Here is a 20,940-nt window from a genome sequence, read left to right as displayed (position 1 = left end):
GAGAGAGAGCCATTCGTTTGTATGTCCTTTGGAAAGAAACACAGAGCGATTTTGCTGACCAGACTGCTGCCATTCATAGTTTAAGGCTGGAGAATGAGTTCTAGTGAAAGCTTCTTGACTTGGCATGATCTAGGAGAACTGTCTTAATTCTGGACTGTTTTAAGAGTGCCTTTATTACCAATTAGAGACAGTTTTTAAATACTTAGGAGAGGAACATTAGGAAAGCATGCAGATAAATGCTAGGTTAACTTGTGTGTTCATCTCTGCTGATTAAATTATGGGCCCTTTTAAGGTAATTGGAAATATGTGTTACATTGGTCCATGAAAGTGTTACCATCTTCTTCATAGTTTTGGGGTGTTTATGATGCTCTCTTGTTCCCATGGCATCCTTAAAATCCTTGATGAAATAAAACCCTAGGATTTCAAATGCTTGATGAAACCAGAATGAACAGGTGCTGTTATTCCCATTAGAGATGATGCATTTTAATGATGGAAGAGGAATCTTCACCTCTTACCTTGTAAGAGTGGCAGGGTGCCTGGGTGGCTCAGTGGGTTAAGCCTCTGCCTTCGGCTCAGATCATGATCCCAGGGTCCTGGGATCGAGCCCCACATCGGGCTCTCTGCTCAGCAGAGAGCCTGCTTCCTCCTCTCTCTCTGCCTGTTTCTCTGCCTACTTGTGATCTCTGTCTGTCAAATAAATAGATAAAATCTTAAAAAAAAAAAAAAAAAAAAAAAGAGTGGCATTCTATGACCAATGAGGGGCAGTAGAGTGTTTGGAGCAGACATAACTGGATTCCATTCCCATCCCTGACTCTCATAAACGTTGTAGTCTTGGCAAATTACGTAACTTTGCCAAACATCTGTAGCGTCATATATAAATGGGAATAACAATGGCACCAATTCATAACTACTGTATGAGATAGTGCATGTCAAATACCTAGCACATTGTCTTCAGAGTTAACTGCTATTATAGTGATGATAATCACCATCATTACTACTACTAATGTTTATCGTTAGTAGTAGCAGTAGTAGTATCAAATAGGGTTTTCAGCCACTCTTCTGTGTAGGATTTAGATGCTTATTGTTTTGTGTGTAATTAACCAACAATCTATCTCTCTAGTCTTGAGTCCACAGGGAGAGCACATAGGTAGAGCTTGTTGCATTGGTCTGTCTTGACTGTAAAATTTATAAAATAAAACATGAGGATTAACATCTTGGAGACCCCGGTGCCAAGAGGGGGATAAATGAAATGTATGGGCACACTCCTGGCTAACCGAAATCCCATGTCCACACTTTCCATAACCTACTAATCATAGGAAGTCATAACACAGTGTTCTGTTGACTTTTGTTGACAGTACGTCATTCTGGAAGGCTTTGATGAAAGGCAGGAAGGGGGAGTCAGGCTTCAAGACTCATGTATTATGGGTTTCCCAAATCTCATAGAGTTCTGTCCTGTGGGGCCCGTGATTAAGCTTCTGTAATTGGACTGAAGCCAGGAGAGTACACGCATTCACTGGGATGCTTGCTGTCAGCACAGACCAGATCATTCCAAATTCTGTGGGAGATCTGGCCTTGACACAGCAGGAGAGCCAAATGTCAGTGTTCCTGGATGTGAGCACAGCAGCACTGTCCAAGAAATACAGCTTGTTCCTGCCTCAGAAGTTTGGGTCTAGCCAGAGTCAGAACTTCATCCAACATTCCCACCATGTTGTTAATTCTTCCCGGGGAAAGTCATCGTCATCCTGAGATTCGGAGAGAGCGTAAAATATCATAACATCATAAAGGTCTCTGGAGACTGGAGTCACAGGAGAGCCAAAAGTTGGTGACAGCTTTTTAGAAGTTGCCAGAAAGTAAACCCCACTAAGTTATTACATCCTTTCTTTGGTACTGGGTGGTGTAGGGAATTTTATTTTTTGGATTTTTGGTTTCGTATCCATCAAAGGAACGGCTGCAATCTTACCTAGTCACTTGATATTGCATTGACCCTGATCGAGTGAATTAACTTCTTTTAGGCTCACTTGTCCCATGTGTAAAATGGGGCCCATATGAGAGTCTCCTCTTGATGAGAGAATGCCTGGGAAACACTTAGTACAGGTGATGAGAACATACTCAGTAACCCAGGTGTACCATTAAGGTAGACAGTTCCATTGTATATAAATATGTTGGTAATTCAGCTTGGGCCTCGAGGCTTCCCTTGCCCAGTGCTGTGATAGAGTTTGGCGAGGAGATTGTTGTCATAGGAGAGAAGATAGGATTTGTCATGGGCTGTTCAGAGTGAATGCAGCGTCTCTTTCTCCTCCTGCAGTGCACTAAGCTATGTGGTGGAGGCTTACGGACAAGACTGGTGGTCTGTCAGCGGCCCAGCGGTGAACGGTTTCCAGATCTGAGCTGTGAAATCCATGATAAGCCTCCAGATCGTGAGCAGTGTAACACACACGTGTGTCCTCAAGACGCTGCGTGGAATACTGGCCCTTGGAGTTCGGTACGGTCCTAACTCTTAATGTTTATTAACCAAACTGTCTTAACTAACAGACCCAGTTCCAAGGTATTCTGGGGTACTCCTTGGCCACAGACAGTTGTCCGACTCACTAGGGCATCCCTGAACCGGGGCTCTGGAGTGATTTTCTTCATACCTACACATAACAGCATTAATGTTTTGTGATTTTGCCAAAGTGACTTTACAGACATAAGTGTACCTCATGTAGGCCTGGGGCCAATGTTAAAAAGTAGCTTCCGTTTTGTTGTTGTTGTTTTAGAAAAGCAAGAGTGTCTACAGACATATTTTAAAGAAATAAGTTCATATAGTTATTAAGTTCCAAAGTGATTTCAGCAGACAACTCAATAGCAGACATTCTTTCCTTTCCCAAATTACGGGAGTTTTGACTTTTGGGGGAAGATACCTGCATATTGAGGCCAAAGCAATTTTTTTTTTCCCATGACTGTAATTTGCCTCTATGTGACTCGGGTACAAACTCAACACAGTGACCACAGAGGCTGTGCCCACAAAATAGACTGAAATCATTGTGAAAATGCAAAAGACCAGCTACACTGGACTCAGTGACTTGGAACCTTTCGAGGTATCCGAAACATTCTCTCTCTTTCCCCAAGACACAAAGCCCATCTCTTGAGACAATTTTTTGCTTTAGTGCTAGGCTTCCCTTGCTGTCTGCTTAGCTGACATCGTGAGACAGGTTTGCCATTGTAAATACTATGCAAACTTCTGGGGCAGCTCTTGGCAAACAGAAGGTCGGCTGTGTCCAAACAGTCCTTTGGCTGAGTTGTGTTATCATCTGTGAGGCCATTAGGGCTGGTTCGTGTAAATAGAGTAAATGTTTCTGTAAATACATGAATTGCACTGAATCTGAATTTAGTAGTATATGAAGTCATATCCACAAACCTTTTTTATTCCAGAGGGTCTGGAGGAAAAGTCTTAACCATTCTTGAAACTAGATAAAGAGCAGATGACCTGAAGTGGAATGGCTAACACCTATCGATGCTTCTAAGAGCCAAGGGCTTTAGGTTTGAGAATGTGTCTGCAGGTAGAACCTAGCTCTGTAACTACTGTACTCTGTATTAAGTAGAAAGCTAGAGAGTGTGGAGTGTCAGTCATCTCTTCTGATTCTAGTCAGCTGGGCTGTCAGGCTTTCATTCAAAAGCTTAGGTAATGCCATGTGAAGTCAGACGTATATTCACCCGAAGAATTTTGTCTGCAGTACTGATGATACTGCCTCCAAAATGAACATTTTGAAAACGATCAGAAGTGACTGTGGGATGTCAGGAACATCCTCTGGCTTCCCCACTTCCCTCAGTCACCTGTGACAGATTATTTTTCATGAAATTGTCCCTCTTGAGCCCATGATATTTTTACCTTGTTCACTCGGCCAACAGCAACACCACTTCAGAGACGTGTCTCAAAAATTACTAGCCCTTTAAAAAGTTATTTTTCTTTCATTTTGATCAAAAAGTGACCCTGAACCTTCAGAGAGTGTGTGTGTGTGTGGGTGTGTGTGTGTATGTGTGTGTATAATCATAAAATATTATATACTGTATACATATATGTGTATGCCTACACATTATATACAATGTATAACATATATGTTATTGGTTTCCATAGCATTCTCCTCCTTGAATGCTTTCTAAATACCACTCAGATTTTTTTACACAGGATCATCCTCCTCTCCCACAGATGTTTTAAGAGCTTAAATCTTGAAATATGACCTACTAATTTAGCTGAAAACGTTAAGATTTTTATTTTAGTTGTTCTTAGGCCTGCACACAGTTTTCTGAAACATACACACACAGAAAGAGAGGGAGAGATGCTAATGCTCTGTTATACACAGACAAGAATACATGGATTTTGAAACTGTTTTTGCTGCCGATATGATTTTCATGCCTCCTTTGTAGAGTGATCATTATTCTTATGTATATTTCAGTGCCTCTGCAGTCTAGGAGCAAGGCCACCTGGGCAAGGCTTCTCACTGTGATTTTTTAAAAAATGACATCAAAAGCATTTTATTTAAATAGATACATTTGTAGTATATTACTTAAATGTGTGTGTGTGTGTGTGTATGGGCAGTCTTTCAGATTCTTACTGTAGAACTTTGATTTTACTTTTATGTTGATTTTTGTAGGTGCTTTGTTACAATTTCTGAGCAATTCTAAATTGAAGCATACCTCAGTGAATCATGTTCATAGCCATAAAGCCACTCGTATGGTGCTTCATTGTTGTAACTGACAATGAAATTAACAACAACAAAAAGTATATTTGAGGTGCTAACCCGTTGCTTTCTCTTAAAAGCCCGCTGGATCTGTTAGAGACCAAGGGCAGCAATTAGTCCTTCCATAGGGTTGCTTTCTCTCCAGATTTTCACCCACTAGAGATAGTGTTCAGAAGCAACTACTGCTGTGGGAGGAGGCCTTTCCCAAGGTCAAAATGGAGATAGCCTCATTCAACAATTGTTACTAAGAAGCGGTATCTAGGAAAGAAACTGCCACATCGTCGTTAGCGTGGCTGCTAGAATCTCTGAAAGGAACCGTTGGTGAACGTCAGGTTCAAATACCCGTTTTGGACCTTTAGTTCTGGCTCGTGTCATTGCGGATTCAGAATCGTGGTGGTGAAAAACAACCTCCAAAAATCCAGCCTTTTCTGTCCTCTTTTGAATTTGTCCTTGCACTCCTACTTGATAACTTGCCGATTTCCAAATAAGGTTCTTACACTGATCCACCTTTCAGTCGGCTCCTGGGAGCAGAGTCCTGGGAGCTGACTGATGAGGGAGTGTGCATATCCCATCACTAGAGAGGACATTGGAAAGAGCGCTGTGTGCCGTCAAACCAACAGCAGAAAGTAGGTTAAAAATCCGCAGCATTTGACAGTAAGCAGGTCCATCGAGATAATGAAAGTAGCAGAGGTTGCAGGTGATGTCACCCGTCCAAGCTGGTCCCGTAGCATTCCTTTCTGCCCTGCCCCGTGTATCTGCTTGCTGATCATCTTGGAGACTGTGGTTCTCCTTAGGAGAAATTGCTTGTTGGGGTTTTACATGACAAACCTGAAAGTGTTCTCTGAGCCTTGCTTTAGGTGCTTTGGAATTCTGCTTGTCGACCCAAATAATGAGGATTTATGAGCTCACGAAGGAACTGTGCTTTTGTCTCTGCCTGGCCAACTTATGAATTTGTTTCTACCTCATTTTCATATTAAAGTTTGCAGCTTCCATAGGTAGAAAGAGAAAATGTTGACAACAGTATTCTGTCACCTCATTGCATCCATCTCTAGCAAAAATAAAGACTGTAAATATAAATATCACCACCATACTTTCTGAATAGTTATGAGCAGCCAAGCCTAGTATTATCTGAATATTTTGAGCAGTACAGATTTCTATGTGTTTATATAATAAAGCATATTTATTTTTTCCATGTTATTTAATTTTATATACAATGTTTAAAAATCAGTGTTTATCAGCAGACTGTAAAGGCAAACAGGCTATGTGAATTAGAAATACATGTGTATGTTTCTTTTGGTTTTAAAAAAGATACATTATAATTTTGTAAATCCCCTCCAACCTGTATTGTCCCTCTCCGGAATCGGAGTAGCTTTATGTAATTGGCTAGTTTAAAATGTGTATTTTCAAAAGATACTTAAAAAAAAGAAAAAGAAAAAAACTCTGAATTGGAAATGATATAAACGAAAATATATGAGGCTTAACATTTTGTTGTTTTTTTTCCTTTTCTGATACTGTTATCTGATTCACTGAGTCTCAACTATGAAATATGAATGTTCCACTTACTGAATTTGTAGATAATGATAAAACATAGCCAGAAGACAAAACAAGTGATTAGAGGAAATGGTTCTAAACATGTAAGAAGAGCTAGGGACAGGAAAACACTAACCTTACGTGCACAAATTCGATCACACCTTATTCTTTGTGTTCAGATAACCGTAAGACTTCCGTGTTTGTCAGTTTTGTTATTTGTTCATCTGCAATACATTTCAGAAAGAATTTCTCATTAAAGAAAAATAAAATATGATCGCAGTAAGCGTGTAAGTTTTAAGAGAGCCTGCAGTTTTGAAAAAATTTGTAAAAATTTGTAAAGATGACCCCTGTCGCCTCTTGGTTCCATGCATGCCCCTACTGAGTCTCCCATTTGTATGTGGTTTAGAATGGTAACTGAGGGTTAAAAGGACTAAAATCAGGGAGTCCCCATGTGAGTTTGAGGTTTATATGAGGTGTGAAATCAGATAACTTCTCCAAAGCAGATGATGATAGCTAACTTTTAGAGAATATTTACTACATACAAAGCCAAGTTAAGCAAACACACACTATATTTAGCCACCATGTTACCCCACGAAGGAGGTGCTTTTATGAATCCTTTTGACTGTGTGATCATTTACTATAATAAAATGTCAGTGTCAGTATACTGACTACATTAATCCTGCTTCATGGGATAGAAATAACCCATATTCAGAATGAGTTCTCTAAATTCCTGTTGATATTCAATAAAAGGTATACCTACAACTCGGACTTCATCAGCCTCAACATTATTTAGCTAATATTGGCATTAGCCATTTGACTCCAGCCACAGAAAATCCAAATTTATTTCTTTATTGGTAAATTCCCATAACCAGTGATTATAAACACTTCAAACAACTGGTTAAATTTTGGGAATGGCAAAACATCTCTTGTTTCATTTTAATGTTATCACTTTAGCCAGATTAGGAGGATGATGTAAAGATTTTTGACCATAAGGAATATCACACAAAATGCCTATGCATTTTTAATAAACATAAGATTTTTTCTAATAATGAAGACACATCTTAGATATACTGCTAGTGCCTTTTTAAAAAAAAATAAATATACTATTTGACTCTATCATAATAGAGTATTAAAAATAAGTTGTTGTTGTTGTTGTTTTTTTAAATCAGAGCAAGCAAAACACTGGCCTGCACCTATCTCATTGGAGATAAAACTTAGTTGGTTTTTTTTGTTTGTTTGTTTTTCATTGTTTCTGGTGACTGTATGCCTATGGGAGACTCTGTTCCTGCCTCCTGACAGCTGATATCATGATAGTGTGGCAGATTTCTATTTTTGCAGTTTTTAAAAGTCCAAAGGTGGGGGAAGCAGGGAAAGGAGGGTTATTAGGCCCCGAGGAGGAGTGTAGGTCCTCTCACGGACTCACGTCAGCGAGTTGTCCTTCTGGAACAGAAAGGAATGGGAATTTTGGAATGTGGAGTGGGAGGTAGAGATTGAGTCCACGTCTAATTGGTTGGGAGGGAATCCTGATTAGTAGAGGCAGTGGAGGAAGATTTATTTTATGGAGAAGGCGTCAACATTTCTTTAGAAGGGGGGAGGTGGTCATCATTTATTTTTCAGCAAATACTTTTTACATGTCTACAGTGAGCCAGGCATTATTCTAGTTGCTAAGGATATAACAGTGAACAAGTCAGCTATACATTCAGGTAGAGAAGGAGAAAATATGGTATTAAACAAATAAAAGCAATTACATGTGTAAATAAAGAACTGACACTGTTTTCCCGGAAGCCTCATTATAATCATAAAGATAAAAATAAGAGATTGTTCTTAGAGGAACACTCATGGTTACTAATGATCTTTGTTCACTAAATAAAAATTATCATTCCTACCTTTCCTTTTAAATGTACAATTGTGTAATCATTTTCAGGGATAAGTGCTCTGTGGCTGGTGGCCTGGAACTTTTAAATTTTTATTTTTATTTTATTTTTTAAGATTTTTATTTATTTGGCAGACAGACCACAAGTAGGCAGAGAGGCAGGCAGAAAGAGAGAGAGAGAGGGAAGCAGGCTCCCTGCTGAGCAGAGAGCCCAATGTGGGACTCGATCCCAGGACCCTGGGATCATGACCTGAGCCGAAGGCAGAGGCTTTAACCACTGAGCCACCCAGGCACCCCGGCGTCAAAACCTCCTATCAGAGAGTGTGCTTCTGTTCACACTTACATCATTACCCAGACACGAGTTCAGTGATCTGAGAGCCAGGATAAGTAGAGGGCCTGGCTTTCGATCTCTCCCCGCGAGGGTTCTCAGCCTCCATACCTGTGTGGGAAGTCCTGGCTGAGGCTCATTTCCTCCTGTGTTATTTAACGATTACCAATAAAAAGACTTGGAATGTGTGGATTGCCATGCCACCACCTTTGCTTCTTGTTGTTTTATTTCCTCCAAAGTGGGATCATTTTCATGGGTGGTTTTAAAGACCACAACTACCCTTTCCAAGAATTTATAAAATGGAACATTGGCAGCCAAAAAAAAAGTGTACAGGAAGTAGTATGGAAAGTAATCAATACAGGCCAAGCCTACAAAACCATTATTTGTAGGCAGATCTGCATCCCCTTTCTCCTATTAGAAAGAGGATATGCCTTGGCCAATGCAATCCAGTAAGTTTCTACAATGATGGAAATGTTTTCTATTTTTGCTTTCCACTATGGAAGCTACTAGACCCATGTGGCTAATACAAAGCCCTTGAAACGTGGCTAAGGGCAACAGGGAGACCGCACTTTACATTGTATTTAATTTTAATTACTCTAAATTTAAATAGCCACCTGTAGCTGGTGGCTACCATATTGGACAGGGCAACCTCAGACAACAGTACATCTTAAGCAATTAATATTCAACTAGCCAAGAAATTTCTAAACTTATTAAAGTAAACTGGAGAGAAAAACCCTATGCCAGCTTGTAAAAAGGGTCCCTAGGTAGGATATTCCTTATATCCAAGTGAGTACCATTCTCCTGCCTTTCTTCTGCTTTGTGCCTTTGTTTTGGAGCACTGCAGGGGGTGTTCTCTGACAGCTGGGCATTAGAAAAAACAGGACAGTGCAAAGAGAGGCTTATCAGAACCAGCTGTCTTGAGAGTAGTAACTCCAGGGCCTCCGTGTAAAAGCAGCTGTTAAAACAACTCTCCTCTTGTGCGTCTTAGAGTTCAAGTTCATCGTGGCAGTAAGTTCAGTTAAGGAGAAAGAGTGTTTATGTGTTCAGTGGGCTGAAAGGGCAAGGCTTGATTGATGCTTTTTAGGAGAAGACAAAAATGGGAAAGACCAGGTAGTCACCTTGTAGAAGCTTGAATTCCAGGAGATCACTCCCTCTTTGAAGGAAGTTTCAGGAAGGCAGCTTTTCATATTCTTCACTGAGCCCTGTAGGTAAAGGTTGGGGAGATTAACTTTAAGGGGCTGTGTTTGAAAGACACTTCAGAAGAATCGGGGTTGAGGCAATGTCTCCTCCATCACTGTGATTCTCATCATTTAGCTTGGCAGTACTTAGCCTTCCCAGTGTTAAGAAAGCCCTTATGGACTTATTCACATTCATGGCCCACACAGACACCCCCTTGAACTTAAAATGTATGCAACAAAATGGGTGCAGATCGAGTGATGATGTCATCGATACTCTCTTCCAGTGGCCAGATAGCTGTTGTTATTTTTCCCTTTAGGGTGACATCTGAATTAAACTTGAAACCATTCTGGTGGTCTCTTTTTTAAAAGTGCTGATTAATTTGTTATGTTCACTCTCAGGTTGGCTGTGCACTGAACTGGGAAAAAAGTAAAATAATTCTCAGTATCACAGGAAGTGGATGAATGGGTAGCTTCAGTTATCCACAAAAGAGCTGGTTTTTCCCTTCACTTAATTTTGGAAAGAAATGGTACTTCTTCCCATGATTATTGGGAAGGCTTTGATTTTTTTTTATTATTATTATAACAATCACTTACATTTTGGAGCATTTACTTTTTGCTAGGAATTACACAAAGCAATTCACCCGTATTTTCTAATTTAATCCTCTCTACTTGAAGAAATTAGCACCATCAGAGAAGTTAACTGGTTGGGTCTAGGTCATACTGTTGAGAAGGGACTTGAACCTGGGATTTTCTGACTTTCAAGCCCTAGGTTTGACCCAAGATAGAATCCTCTCATTTACTCATTAGTTGGTGAAGTGGTAAAATGCAATCTCTGTGGAAAGAGGAAATTTAAGATTTTCTGCTCTCCCAAATTGCAACTATTTGAAACATTCTGGAATTCCTGAGCCATTTTCAAGTTTTGCTTCAGAGCTCTAAAGGGAGGGATATGAGAAAATTGTTTCTCTTTAAATTAAAACCAAGTTAAGAACAAAATTTGTGTTTTTAGAAGATTTTGAGAAAAAAAAGTATCCCCTTATTAATAAACACTTACTGGTGATATGTCTGACATTTTAATATACAAAGAGAAATGAAATAACTTGGAGTAATAAATCTAAGTGTTTTCTTTGTTCAGTGGATCGGTAGATAATCAGGACAATAGATCAGATTTTGCTAAAGCCAATTAGGAGATTTGCCGATGTTTGTGGTGATAAGGTTTGCTGTAGAACATAATCTGCTACCCTTCAAGTGAATAATGCAATTAAAATTTATTAAAAAATGAGCTCACACTGAAAGCTCTTTGTTTGAAATAAAAGTCATCAAATGCAATGAGATGTCTTCCAAACTGTTTCTTGAGCTAAAACTAAGCTCTTCTTTGGGCAACACTGAGTCTCCTCTGCTCCCATTGTAGGACAGTCTACAGCTTTGGGTTCTGTTCCTGTTTTCAGCCATCATTCATTGTCCCTTGTATTCCTCCGCCCACATGGCAGGCGTAGGACAAGACTTGGCTATGGTTTGGGAACTGTGTGAAATAAAGAGAAGGAAAATATAATGGAAAAAAAACAGCAGGTTTGCTTTCTTCTTCTTAGGTAAAGCAAAGGAAGAAATAGTCACCACATTTCAAGTGAAAAATCTATTAACCAAATCACTTATTTAATCACCCTAAACCTTCATTTCCTTTGGGCTGAACAGGCCCACTATTTAAGCTTGTTGCCTTACTCAAAGTGGGTGTAAAATAAGCAATACTAAAATGAATGAATTAATGGATGGTTGAGTGAATGAATGGGCCTAGCGACTTAGGAGCTGAAATCCTAATTGCATTGGCCTAGAAATATGGAAAATAAAGTGCTAATCTGTATGAGGGAATAATTAAAAAGAAAGAGAGGATTGGATGTCGGTGGTGTATCAATAGTGACTTCCTCACTTGGAGAGTTATATGGTATTTATGTAGGAGAGTGTCCTTGATTTGGGGAAACTAGAGTTTTAGAGATGGTGAGACATTATGTCTACAAGTCGCTCATATATACATATACACCATTATTATGTAGGGAAGGGAGGGATGAGCAAGTGTGGCAAAATGTTGCCAGTTGGAAGACCAGGATAAGGGAATTCTTTGTGATGATCTTGCAATTTTTCTGTAGGTTTGTTATATTTTAAAATAAGTTATTGTTAAAATTTCTTAAAGAAACATAAATAGGTTCAGAGGATGTATTTTTACTTCAAAGGAAGTGAAGTTAGGTCTGGATTTATTTCAGGACTTTAAAAATTCTGACCTATTTTAGGAAGCTGTTTTTAATCTCAGATTTACACTATCACATCATCATAAAAGTGAGGGCTACAGCCAGGGCTCCGCAGAAACAGAATCTTTGCTAGTTTTTCATTGGCTCGTTTCCCGTGACTTTCTCTTCTCCTTGTCCGCATTTCCCTTCCTCCCTCAGCCCCCTCCCACCCATGCAGCTAAAATGAAAGACCCTGGGGAGTGATGTAGGGTTTTTTCGCTCCCCTTTTCCCAGGGAAATCCAGACTTCCATTGCAAGCCTTGCCAGTAGATTCCAGTAAATACTTGGCTGTATGCAGACTCACCTTTTTTTTTTTTTTTTTTTAAATCTACTGCTCCCCAGTAAAGCCCAGATTCCTTTGAAAACTAAGAGCTTTTTTTCCCCCAAAAAAATATGTGTTGTTTATTTTCCTTGCACTTAACAAAAAGCCTTCAACCAACCAACTCACGTATTTCATTGCAGTTTGAACTCTGTTGGTGAAATCATGATTTCCCTCTCGTCATCAGCTGTGAAATATCCGGGAACCCCTTAGTGGTGGTGGGTCAGGGACATGATGTCAGGGAGGAGGTGCTGTGAGGAAAGGATGTTTGTTCATTGTCTTTGAGATCTTCATTGCTGTGTATGGGGTTCAGGGGCACGTTGTACATGTCCCGTTCTCTAGAGACCAGGACTTCCCAATCCTTTTAGTCTGAGACCTTGATCTTCTTGGACTGATGTTCAGAAGGCCTTTTACCACTTCCAGCCACCAAACAAAGCTCTCCGGCCCCACCTCTATCAAGTCAGTTAAAATCAATTCAATTTTAAGAGCTTGTTGGACTTTCTGAAAACCTTAGGATAATTCAGTGGTTTTCAATTGGGAGCGATTTTTAACCCCGCCCCCCCCCTCCAGTGGATATTAGGCAGTGTCTTGGGACAAGTGTCATAGATAGGTTAGCACTGCTACTGAATTCTAATGGATGGAAGCCAGGGATGTCAATTAGCATCTTACTATGCACGGCATAGCCCCTAATAGCAAAGAAGTATCTCACCCAAAATGTTGAAATAGTGCCAAGGTTGAGAAGGCCTGAAGAGACATCTGGTGAGGAGAAGGAGGATTCCTAATCAAAAGTCAAAGTTGAGGTCACAGTTACAAGCCCCATGGAATGATGCTGTTTAGCTATCAGAAAACAGTTCTCTCTGCAGAATTGAATTTCCCATTAAATATTATGTGGGATTCCAGAAAGCCATCAAGGTCAGTCAAAGATTTTCAAGGCTGAGCTGAAAGTATGAGATCTCAAAGTTGCCTTACCAGACTGAATTTGCAAATCCACAATCAGTGTCCCTCATCCTTTTTCTGGAGGGGGAATGGGGAGGTTGTTACAGATGTATACAAATGTGTCCAGTATAATCCACAGACATTCTGCATGGCAAGTTCAGCAAGAGTGACCAACTTTAGAAAGAAGGGCATCAATTGAGGATGGACGCTTCTAGAAAACAAGGGCTACTCCAACGTGTTCATGCTTTAAAATTGTAACAGCCTGATAAGTCGTATGTATTTGTTGCTTTTTGCCTTGTGTTTCAAGCAGTCCATGTTTCCCTCATCCATGATAGAATGCGTGTATGTAATGGTCCAGCTAGATCGAGGAATTGGTGTCAGAGTTGAATATTTAAGTTTTCCTTCAGATATTTTTTTTAAAAATAGGATGAATCCCTAGTGTGCATTTTATCAGGGAAGTAGCAGATTGCGTTTTTGACTAGAGACTAAGGCAGCGATACAGCAAGTATTTCTTGGGTTATAAAAAGGTATGAATCGGGATATCCCAGTCTCAACACTGTTGACATATGAGATCAGGTAATTCTTAACTGGGGGAGATGGTCTGTGCCTTGGAAGATGTTTAGCAGCAGCCTTAACCTCTACCCACTGGATTGCCAATAGTATATCTCCTTGGTCGTAATAACCAAAAATGTCTTCAAACATAGCCACATCCCCTACAGGGGAACATCACCTCCTCCCTCTAGTTCTATGGATTTCCTGCCCCAGAACTTTTCTTTCCATAGTCTAATGAGTATTAGGTGGGTACAGTCTGCAGTATTTCCCAAATGTGTTTGATATCAAATTCCCATTTTTTTTTTAAAGTCAGAGAAGTCTTTAAGGTTATCAAATTGTTCCTTTCTCCTTTCTGGGAAGATAAACTGTTATGATATAGAGATCATCAGTTTTCACCATCAATTCTGTCAATTATTTCCCACTGGTTTTTTTAATCCTTTTGAGAAAGTCACACACAGGTGATCAGTTTCTCCAGATGTGTGACATTAAATTGACTTTTCAGTACATGGATTTCTGAGGAAGAAAGTTTCTGAAGCTCTGCCTCTCCCTACCTTTCCTTTTCTGCTTTGCAAATGTTTTCTTGCTTCAGCAGGAGGCAAATGCTATATATTTACCAACTGCAGCCTCCACAGGACACATCCAGATCTGCCCCCAGAACAGCAGGCTCAACTCTGAGAAGGGGAATCAGAGAACATTTGAGATGATGTATCTCAGTCTCAATACTTCTATTTCTAGAAGGTCACTAATGATGGCCCCATAAACACTAGTGGTGACTCCAAAACTTTTGGTCCAGAGAAGCTCATCAGTAGAGGAAAAGCAAGCAAAATGCCCCCAAGACACTGTAATCAACCTCAGAAGTTTTGTGGTCGGACCTAAGTACTAATGAAATATTGGATTTGTCCCCCAGTGTCTAAAGTTTTTTTTTTATGGAGGACCAGAGAAAATGTTTTTAGAATAAGTATGCTGGTGCCCAATTTAGAAGAGATGGTTCTCCAAAAAGCAAGTTGAGTGGCACCTTCCAGACTTAACTGGAAACTTGAATTTGCAATGGACTAACTAGGTAAAAAGCATTAAGAATTAGAAATTGCTTTTTGCCTTTTACCTAATTATAACCTGAATTATAAACCTAATTATAATTATGTAATTTGGAATTGGAGAAATAATAGCGAAGACCCCATTTACTGAACATTTCGACGAGCCAAGCCCTGGGCCTAATGCTTTATATGCAATATTACTAGTCCTCATAAAGTATTTGCAAAATCGACCTTACTATGTCCATTATGCAGGTAGGAAAACTGAGCTGTCAGAAGGCAAGTAAGTTACCCAGCATCATATGGTCAGTAATACTTGAAGCCAGACCTGACTCCCAAGCTCCTTGCTTTCCTACTCCCTCTCTTGTAGGGCTTTCCAATATTCTAAAAATACTGATTTTGATTTGGGACACATGAACGAAACAAGCTCTTGACCAAGTGGAAATCAGTTTACTCTCCTCTGCTTTTTAAACCACTGAAGTTGAGTCCTTCGTATCTGAGTGTTTTCTAAGGGTTTTCAGCCAGGTTTCCGGTTTTGTTTATTTTACTTATCAAAGTCTGAGGTAGCTGAATGTTTGTATTTTTAAACAGAACAATTTTAACAATTCACTTGGTTTTAAATAGTTTTCAAAGGAACTCAGAAATTAGGCTTGGTCACCCGGAATTCCTCAACCAGTGCTCCTGAAAGGACCTGGCTTCCCCCGTCCCGTGATACAATGATACAACATCCTGGTATGATGAGAATTGGTAGATTTTTAAGGAGAAGTCTGCTGGACTAAGAAAAATAGGTCTTTCTCAACACAACCTGATCCTAACACTTGGGTAACCCAATTACCCCACTTAATAGAGAGGCTTGTGGTGGCTAGTTTGTATAGAGTGTATAGGGTGGTGGCAATGATTTATTTCTGTCAAATTCACTCTATAATTACAAAATCTCAGGCTTGATACTGGTTTTGCAGCTTAGAATCACAAGAGAAGAGATAGTACTGGTCAAACCCAGTCTGAATGATTCCAAAACCAAATTCATAACAACCACCTCCTTCTGTCCCAAACCTTGGGTTTCCTTGAGTAGATCTCCAAATAGTGTAGGAATAATTTAAATTCACCCATAACCATCAACTTAATTTTAGCCCCTTCGAATGCCAAGTGTTTCATGTTCCAGCCATTTCCATTTTAGCTGGTTTGACTTTTTGTCTCATCCTTTCACAGTGGCATTTTGAGCTGTTTCTTTAACGAATTGGTGAGCAGGAGGGGAAGACAAGAAAAGCCACAAGAATGAATAGTGCCTGTGGCCAGTGAATTGGTCTTATCTGAATTCCCAATAGAACAATGTAAAGTTGGAGGATAAGCATGTAATTTAATAATGGTTAAGATAAGCTTTTTCCCTCCTGCTGAGATCTGTTTCTCTGGATACAGACTCAGATATGTATGCACATCTCAGCTATTCAGTAGTATTCACATCTACCCAAAAGCAAACTAACTACATAAACTACTTCCTCCCAAAAAAGTTGGACTTTTTCAGTGTAAGAATGTCTGACATGTTGGCATGTAAAGATGTTCCTTTCACACCAAGCCAATGGAGGAAGGTCCAGCTAATTAGAGAAAGCCAGACTGGAAGAGACAATTACATGAACTTTGCCCTGGTGTCTTTTCAATGACTGAAAGATAGACCAGTTCTTTGGGAAGAGGAAGGGGCTTAAGGGCTAGACACAGGTTGGGTAGATGAAAGTCCAGAGAGAACCTGCATGGCTTGCTTTTCAATGAAAGCATTCCCAAAGGTGACTTCAGCTTCCCAGGTCTGTTCCTGACCATCGGTGACATTAGCGTAAGTCATGAGTGGGTGTCCCTGAACATTGCCATCTTCTAGCACAATGACATCTCCAGGCAGCCTCAGTCATGGTCTTCCTTCAGAGTGCCAAGAAGTTCTGGTCACCCATCCCTCAGCCATAACTTTCCCACCAATTACTCGGGCACTTAGTCACTCACCTTTGCAACAGCTGAGAGTAAGGATCCTGGCACAAATATCTTACCCACTATCCCCCTGTCTTCCAGACCACCTTCATGAACAATCCCGTGGCAAGCAAGCACAGAGTAGGCTTGTACCATTTTCACCTCTCTCCTGAAAGATGCCAATCTCATTATTCTGCTGAAGACAGTTTACAAAGAATCGGAATAGGCAGTGTGCTTGGAAATGGGGAATGAGAGGGCCTGTTAGGGACCCCAGGGCCAGGGAATGTACTAGGCCTCAGGTTCCTGGGGGCACCACTGGCGGTGGCCATGATAAAATTCACCAGGTGTTGCTTTTGCAGATTGTCTCGGTTTTCGTTTTTTGTCTTGATGGGGAGAAACATCACAGTATTTAACATTCTCTCAGAACAAAAGAACAAAAAGAACCTCCATTTGGGTTTCCCAATTCGTGTAGCTCATTTCATAGGCTGTTCTATTTAATATGAATATCACATCCCCTCCTCTCATTTGAAGTTGTTTCATTATGAGATGGGGAGGGGGCAGCTGGAGAGCCCTGTGCCTCATCGTTCTTGGGGGGGATGAGAGGTGGAGGGCACGAGCCCTTCCTACTGCGTCCCCGTGTTGGCGTGGCCCCAGCATCCCCTGTGCAAGGCGTATTACAGGACCACCTACTTGGCTGTCGTATTGACAGCAGCCTCCAGACGTGCTCCAAGTTCTGACATGTGAGTCTGAGTGCCTTTTCTCCCACAGTCTTAGACCTTTGTCATACTGCAAAGGCTGTCGGTCTTGGGGACGACAGAGATGGAAGCGTGGACTCATGCCCCATCCGGCTGGGATGACCGTGACTCCCGCATCTGCTTTCTTCCCTGGTGTTCCCTGCCAATCTCCTGCTTTCTCAGCTCCTTTTCATGGTAATAAGTGCCATGGTGGTCCTGGACATAAACAGCCATCAGGCAGACCTGTCAACATTGGCTTTACGCCCTGAAGTCACAGCCCTTGTTTCCTGGCAGAACTCTCTCTCCCGCCCCAGTCATTCTGGTTCCCCAATACCCCCATCCGGAGCCATTCTTGTGTTGTGAGAAGCCCTCACTGTGCTCACACCCAGCAGGTCACAAAGGACTGTGACCACTGCCAAGGCAGAGCTGAGCAGAGCAAGGAAGAGAGGGCATGGCCGTTCGGTGATAGTGGTCACCGGTATGGAGGTTGTGTTTCGGGACATTAAAGGGATAACCTCACAAGAAGCAAATGAGAAACATAAGTAGCTCTTGAGATAATATGTATGAGCAGGAAATGGTGGAATAAAAAAAAAAAAAAAGCCGTGGCATTCAGATGTGGGGTCTTTCTTTTTCTTACTGTCTTCCTGTCTTCTGTGGCCAGGGAGACCATATTAATAAGTAATAGTTGGAAAGCGTGGAAAGGGTATTACAGAAGAGGAGGAGGCTTCCACATTTATGTCTGCTCTGTGGATTGCTTGGTGGCCTTTGGAAAGAAAAGCTCTTCACCTGCTCACGAGTGAGATTTGACCCAAGTTCCCTTCTTCATTCAGCAAACGCCCGTGGGAGAATGCTAATCTCAGGGACTCCATTAGTTAACATAGATTTAAAAAAAAAAAAAAAAAAGTTACTCACCTTTCTACCTATGAGTTGGGAGATATTCTAAAAGACTCTGCTGAATAGAAAATGGTAGTAGTGGTGTTTGTGAATGGGTATTGGTTTTTACACTGTTTGCCCAGAACACCAAGAGCTCTGGCTCTATGCAGTGTCCCACTTCCCCGTGACGTGACTCTGTTGGGTGTAGGCAGTGCTGGGGCCCCCATTTTACAGACTACAAATCTGAGTTGAGAGAGGTTAATTTGCCCCAGGTGGCCCCAGAATAAAATGGCAGACGGCATGTCAGCCTGGGTGTGCCAAACTCCAAAACCTGTGACTCGGCAATGCTGCGTTTTAGAGCAAGATGGAGACAGGCAGGGAGCTTGGCCACCACTTATGCATGTCCACCACAGCCATGGTTCCTGAGCCACGTGAAGAACACCAGTATTTGTCCACAAGTCCCCAGGGGGATCCTATTCTCTGCATCCTAAGCCAGCCTTTACTCCTTCCTTGTTGTGTGACTGTGACACGCCGTGTCTCCTTTTCTCTAGTGTTGAATTTAGAAGATAAATAGAAGGACTAAACCATCTTTGAGATGTCTTACAGCTCAGACATTTGAGAGATGAGTCCTCGGTGAATTGGCAGGCCCACATCGACAGTCCGCGGCCTTCCATTCATGTCCATGCAAAGAGCCATTTACCAGGGAACAGAAGCCGTCACTCGCCGTGTGGCACTAGACAAGCCCGATAGGGTAAAGAAACGCTGAAAAATGGCCAGGAAAAATGAGGGTGTGGCCACAGCCAAGGGAAGATCTGGCCCTTTATTTATGTGATTGTATATTTACACTCTAATCATCTTTCTTCCCTGGGTGTTAAAGATGCTGTGAAGAAAGTAGTGAGGTCAGAAACACTGACGTTGTACAGGTACGGTCTTCCTGAGGGACTGAGGAAGCAGAGGCTTCTAGAATAGTCTTGAGAGACATGTTTTTGAGGTCCTTGCTTTTTGTTGTTGCCTTGGGTCTGCTGAGGTGGACAGCTTGTTTTCTTAACCAAGCCCTTTCTTCTGTGTCGTTTAAGGAAGAAGGTAGTGGTCCTGGAGCCCGAGCCTAACTCTGCTGCCTCCTGGCTTTGTAACCCTGAGCAAGTAATCTCACCTCTTTGGCTTTCCTGATCTGGAAAAAGGAACCCTATAGTTTCTAAGTTATAAGGTTGCTGTTGGGATGAAATGACAGAAGCCAGTAGTTTGTCATTCTTAGTAAGGGTTCAATAGAAGGTAGCTGGTGTGATTTCCAGTAGTTCTGTCCCAGCCGAAAGAGTGGTCCGAGGGTGGCCTTTTTGAATCTAAATAACTTGTGCCAAATCAGTTCAGCATTCACACGCAGCACACTTCTATGACTGCTACAGATTTCACGCGTACTTTCACTTCCATAATTATCTCCTGGCTGCCTCTAGCGTGGAGGGCAGTACATAAACACGGGTGAGTGGCAGCCCCTGTCTTTTTCCTCCGTGGCAAGTCCACATGGTTTTCCAGCCGCCACACGGAGCCACATTGGGCGCTCTGATCCCCCAGGCTACGTCCTTGTGCTCTCATCCTGGCTTGGGAGGGAGAGTGTGTGCCGGCTGGTTTCGCCTCTCCTGATCCTATGATTCTCCTGCATACTTACTTCATTCATCCCTGGCATTGGCAAAGGCTGTCCTGGACCTTGGCTGCCAGCCTCGCATCCTTGCTGCAGCCTGCTTTCCAGGCAAGACTTGACATCTGAGGACTTACACATAGCACCGACCAAGAACCCTCAGAGAGGGAGCCAATAAATCGCCCCCGCGAGGTGATGTGCCGAATTTAACTGTCGTATCTTAGGGACTGGAAAAGGCTGGAAATGATCAGATGAAAATTTCCCTCAGCATATAAGAGCTGCAACCTGTGTTTATTTGATTATCAAAATGACAACTTCTTTAGGAAATCCTAAAAGACTCACTAATGAACCTGTTAGATATGAAAATTTCTACAAGCAGCTGCTTCTCTTCATTGGTGAGTTAGAAAGCATGAAATGAAAAGTGGTTTTCATGATTAGTTACCTTGAGAATTTCCTTATCACTTTTAGATCTTAATTTCAGGCAAATTATATGGGTGGTGAGTCATGCTGAAGTATTGCATTCTTTTTTTCCAAGTTGGTTCCATTCAAATCCCCAAATAAGAAAAAGGCACATAGGAATAGGTAGAAGGCAGCGAATCTATATGTTAACCAGATTTTAAGGCATCAGAATTTTTTTTTAAGATTTTATTGAGAGAGAGAGGAGGGGCAGAGAGAGCATCTTTAAGCAGACTGTGCACTGAGTGCACAGCCCTACATGGGATTTGATCCCAGGACCCTGAGATCATGACCTAAGTTGAAACCAAGAGTCAGATTCTCAACAGACTGAGCCGCCCAAGCGCCCTGAGATAATGGATTTGGAAACTACTTCGTCCATTTCATTTCATGAGAAATAGATGTCGGTTGCACCAGTAGTGCCCTTCAGATGAATTATTATCAGTGATGATGGTGATCATTTCACTGTTTTCCTTGTGCTGTTATTGTTCTCAACAGACATCTGTCTGCTTGGGCTGGAATCACGGGAGGAGAGGCATGTAGAAAGCACTGTGGT

The 20,940-nt window shown here is 41.4% G+C and overlaps 1 protein-coding gene and 1 long non-coding RNA gene across 11 annotated transcripts in view; one reads left to right on the top strand and one right to left on the bottom strand.

Annotated features, from left to right (window-relative positions):
* Positions 1-20,940, top strand: part of ADAMTS9 (ADAM metallopeptidase with thrombospondin type 1 motif 9) — a 164,176-nt gene that overhangs the window by 88,348 nt on the left and 54,888 nt on the right. For all 5 annotated transcript variants that reach the window (XM_059161434.1, XM_059161432.1, XM_059161433.1 and 2 more), the window contains exon 28: positions 2,306-2,482. In XM_059161434.1, the coding sequence (XP_059017417.1) occupies positions 2,306-2,482 (177 nt within the window). The remainder of the gene's footprint in view (positions 1-2,305; positions 2,483-20,940) is intronic.
* The window catches only part of LOC131824102 (uncharacterized), a 35,350-nt gene that overhangs the window by 4,058 nt on the left and 10,352 nt on the right, over positions 1-20,940 (bottom strand). Inside the window, exons 3-7 of one of the 6 annotated variants that reach the window (XR_009350751.1) lie at positions 12,932-13,000; positions 12,352-12,473; positions 10,913-11,146; positions 9,568-10,043; positions 4,232-6,472 (exon numbers count right to left, since the gene is read on the bottom strand). This is a non-coding gene — a long non-coding RNA (uncharacterized LOC131824102). Of the gene's footprint in view, positions 1-4,231; positions 10,044-10,912; positions 11,147-12,351; positions 12,474-12,931; positions 13,001-14,261; positions 14,382-20,940 lie in introns of those variants that run through there. The other 5 variants (XR_009350752.1, XR_009350750.1, XR_009350748.1 and 2 more) reach the window with 5 other exon arrangements.

This window comes from Mustela lutreola, chromosome 2, assembly GCF_030435805.1.
Source record: "Mustela lutreola isolate mMusLut2 chromosome 2, mMusLut2.pri, whole genome shotgun sequence".
NCBI lineage: Eukaryota > Metazoa > Chordata > Mammalia > Carnivora > Mustelidae > Mustela > Mustela lutreola.
The sequence above is the reverse complement of the archived record's forward strand: the minus strand, read 5'-3'. Positions and strand labels throughout refer to the sequence as shown.